Genomic DNA, 4,238 nt, shown 5'->3' with positions numbered 1-4,238 from the left:
CAAATTGTGGGGGAAACAGGGATCTTAGGGCCAGCTGCAGGGAGCAGTAGGGAGACGTTCCTATCGCTGCTCCACTACCCAGATATGTTACGGGATTAATGGAGTAAAACATCAGTGAAGGGTGGCTCCCGGCTGATGACCCTGCAGCTGGCGCAAAGGCACCGTCGGAGGTGCGTCAGGCAGTGATGCCAAGCAGGCAGGTCCATCTACCTGTGCTACATATAGCCATTTCAACCATGAATTTTGCTTTAAATCCAAAATGGGTCAAAATGGCAATCAGGATCACATCTACCAAATCACTTGACCATCAAAAATTTGTTTGTCAACTCCCCTAGGAGGTTCTTATGTTTGTCACCTTTTTCACCCCTGATGAGTTTGCACCCCTTAAACTTAATAAGACTGTAATTATGTGTGGGACACATTTGTTATTGCTTTTGCCTTGTTTTCAACACAACATGGATGCACACTACTTGGCCAGAAGTATGTGAAATCCCAAACATCACAGCATTATGTGACTGTTGAACAAGAAATACAGAAATACACAGGAAACTTGCAGAAAAAAAGAAGAGTCATTGAAATGTTAAAATTTGTTTAATATGTTTTCTTTCTTCGTCCTTATGTGGTCATGACCCCAGGTTGGCAACCATTGGTCTGAAATATTTACTGAAACCAGCCAAACCAGGAAAAACAATCCTAGATCAACAAAAACATGCATCAGTGCTGTCCACATACATTTGGCAAAAAGAGCTCACATAACAACAGCACTCTCTTTGCGCATGCGCGGAGGGGTCGACTGAAAGCGGTCAGATCGGAATGGCATCTTCCATGAGTGGGATGTTCTCCGGTCAGCAGCCGCCCGGTGCGCATCCTGTCGGGGGTCCCGGTGGACCGGGCCAGCCGGGTTTCCCCGGTACCGTTACCAGACCTCCGGGAAACAACACGCTGGTGGACGAACTGGAGGCTTCCTTCGAGGTAGTGGGCTAAATGTGCTAGCTTCCATTAGCTCCGTGTGCTAACTGTTGTTAGCTTATTAAGCTAGCTAACGTTACGTTTAATGTTTGATTCACTGGTGTTGCTAGGACACTGCAGTCCCCCATCAGAGGGCTATAGAAAGATATCCTTATATTACCACGTCTTCTTTGAATAAATAATGCTTAGATAACTCTGAAGTATAACGTTAATAATAGTTAAGGCTAAAATAAAGGAGCTAGGCTAAGGCTACTTCCAGTCTGACTCACTACCCTGTAAGGTTAACCTTTAACCTTTAATCTGACAGCTACAGCTCTACTCCAGACTCCTTTTCCAACACTACAAAAACCCCACAGATGTCCCTGACACCGCTATCGAAAACAAGTCACGCTGGCTGATACATGCAGGCTTCACCTGAGACTGACAGGTGACATGCAACAATAGCAAATAACGTAGTACTTTGGTTCCCTTTACTCAGGATACTACATCTAGACTAAGACTAAAAATCCTTCATATCCTTTTAGCTTGATAACTCATTTTGGAAACCTACATTGGTTTGTTACTTATTATGGGACAGTTTTTCATTGCTAAACCTGGGTGCTGCAGTTGCAAATAGTGTGCCTTAAACTTTATAACAAGTTGGGATAGAAGTTATTTTTATTCTACTGAGATAATCTACTCATCAGCATTTCCAGTGAGTCCTGCATACATATTAATAAATTGTGCATTAAAAAACGATTTTAAAAAAAAATAGACTTTTATCACAGCACTTTGATTTCCATAGTAGAAAAAACAAAAATGTTATTAATAAAATTAGTTTAGAGTCCCAGTAAGTCATAACAGTGTGACTCAGAGCCAGCAGCAACAACCCCAGGTTCCTGAACCTACAACAGGAATCAGAATCATTAATATTATTATTTAAGTCTGTGCTTTTTCTACTCTGATATGTCGAAATGTCTTCAGTGATAACGACCTTTGACAGGTAAAACATATGAAATGGTATTAACAGTCTTTCGATCAAGCACAGTATCATGAAACTGTAAGCTGCTCTTCAATGCAGCATTTTTGACTGCTGGGATTTCTCTCTTTTGTAAGGCTTTTGTTTCCACCCATGCACAAAGTTAAATCTGTACCAAAATGGTTTTCCCATTTTCACGTGGAAAAACTTGACTGGCCTGCGCAGAGTACCGACCTCAACACTTTTGGGCAGAATTCAAACACAAACTGTGTATATAAATGTCTAAAATGGTTTTGGAGTGACATTGTCAACAGTCACACCCAGTATGAGAGTAATGCTCAACTTACCTTTAGCCATGTAGTCTTCAAATTAAGTCAGTTAACACATAGTTTGCTTGGTTTAATTTTGCTGTTTCGACAGTGGGTTGGTGAAGTCATTAAAACACTTGTATCCAGAGCAATTAGAACTCCCCTATCCCACAGTCCATTGTATCTTAGTCCAGACTGTTAGGCTTATGAGGTCCGGGACACTACTTTGTCTCCTTCCATTCACTCAGGCTAGACAGCTGGTATCATTTAAGAGTAGACAGATCCCTTGGACAAAACAGCATGTGACACAGCCTCTCCTTCAGGACCTGCTGGTTGTCATCCTTATTCTTGCAGTCAGGGACTAGAAGGCTACAAAACGACCTCTACACAAACCCTGAAGAGCAGGATTATGAACCACTCATTGAGAAATTTACTGATGTTTTTCTCCCTGCATTTGTTCTTCAGGCATGTTTTGCATCTCTGGTAAGCCAAGACTATGTTAATGGAACTGACCAGGAAGAGATTCGAACTGGTGAGTGTAGCCTCTAATATTTGTTGATTGTTTATTTATGGTAGTTTTATTTTATCTCCTACTATAATCTGTTCATCAATGTTTATTTATTTGTCTGTTGATTGCAGGTGTTGACCAGTGCATACAGAAGTTTCTGGACGTGGCTCGACAGACAGAGTGCTTCTTCCTACAGAAAAGGCTTCAGTTGTCTGTGCAGAAACCAGAGCAGGTGGTGAAAGAGGTAAATTATTATCCTATCCTCGTATCCTATTAACCTTTTATTTGTGTACTTGTAGGTTTTGATTCCCAAATGATCTGTGTAGACACAAACCAAACTCTGGCATTGCCTTCATTTCTTAGAAGTCAGTGTTTACAAATTATTTATTTCCCTCCATTTGTCACTGCGCCTTCTCTCTTCTCACATACATTTTTTTTCTCACTTCAGGATGTGTCAGAGTTACGTAATGAGCTACAGAGGAAAGAATTGCTTGTTCAGAAACACTTGACCAAACTGCACCACTGGCAACAAGTGCTCGAGGATGTGAGCGTTCAGCACAGAAAACCCTCAGACCTCCCTCCTCCTGGACCGCTCACCTTTCTGGAGCAGGCCTCTGCGAGTCTGCCCCCTGCCCCTTTAAAACCAAACTAACACACCAAAGGTACGGTCACATGAGTCTTATGTTAAATATAACTGCTCCGTTGTCAGAATGTGATCTTATAGTTCTCATGTGGGTAACAGAGGGATGTGTGAGACACATGCCTAATTTGAAGTGGACAAGTATTTGCAGGACAGTAGAGTAATGTGACCGTACCTTAACTCTAAAGAAGAACAAACACCTCGTACATTGCGTGATTCCCACAGTCAGGTATGGACCTGTGGGAAAATCATGACAGTTTTATTTCCTTTTTTCAGTATTTTGTTTGATGTAAATATTTCTGTTGCTGACTTTTTTACTGTTAAAATAAAATGAAATTTGTTTGTATTTTGAAATCTGACTTAAGTGTTTTTCTTGTTCTCCAGTGGATACATTTTTGATTAAAAAAGGGGCCTAGCTTTACTTTCTGTAGAATATTAAGGGGCTCTCTGTCAATTTCAGACAAGAAGATGAGTTTACCGGTCCTGGAGAGTCGTACTAAGCTAGTCTGAACAGTTATATAAAGTCTTTTCTTGAGGAGCTGTGTAAGGCTGAGTTGTCCATGTGGTATTTTTTTCTGAGCCCCAAAGTCTTTTCCAGTTGTTCAAAATGAGGAGTGAGCATATGCGGCCGTGTTTTGTGCGGCTACTCTCAACACTTCTAGTTTAAGATCTGGACTTAAGGGAAAGGCACTGGTGTCCTTACTGCCGCTCCTTTTCAGGCAACCAATCATATATAAGACGGGGCCAGACTTGTCACCCTGGTAACCAAGAAAATGGAGTACGAGCTCTTCTGGCTGTGTCTTTCTATCCCGAGCTGAAGGATATGTCAGATGGAAACTATCACAACAAAGACAG

The 4,238-nt window shown here is 41.5% G+C and overlaps 1 protein-coding gene across 1 annotated transcript; it reads left to right on the top strand.

The window, feature by feature from the left end:
- Positions 1–781: 781 nt before the first annotated feature.
- On the top strand, positions 782–3,737 carry med28 (mediator complex subunit 28). Its single transcript, XM_033623545.2, has 4 exons — positions 782–972; positions 2,701–2,767; positions 2,875–2,987; positions 3,192–3,737. Exons 1-4 carry the CDS (start codon positions 814–816, stop codon positions 3,393–3,395), a joined length of 543 nt encoding a protein of 180 aa, XP_033479436.1. The 5' UTR covers positions 782–813; the 3' UTR covers positions 3,396–3,737.
- Positions 3,738–4,238: the final 501 nt, after the last annotated feature.

This window comes from Epinephelus lanceolatus, chromosome 3 (genome assembly GCF_041903045.1).
Source record: "Epinephelus lanceolatus isolate andai-2023 chromosome 3, ASM4190304v1, whole genome shotgun sequence".
NCBI classification, from domain to species: domain Eukaryota; kingdom Metazoa; phylum Chordata; class Actinopteri; order Perciformes; family Serranidae; genus Epinephelus; species Epinephelus lanceolatus.
This window is presented reverse-complemented; position numbering and strand designations above follow the sequence as displayed.

Bases quoted from the DNA above. Each gene is read 5' to 3' on its own strand.
- med28 (XM_033623545.2), top strand. From the start codon at position 814: ATGGCATCTTCCATGAGTGGGATGTTCTCCGGTCAGCAGCCGCCCGGT. The intron at 973-2,700 runs GTAGTGGGCTAA...TTTGTTCTTCAG, and splicing joins AACTGGAGGCTTCCTTCGAG to GCATGTTTTGCATCTCTGGT. The intron at 2,768-2,874 runs GTGAGTGTAGCC...TGTTGATTGCAG, and splicing joins CCAGGAAGAGATTCGAACTG to GTGTTGACCAGTGCATACAG.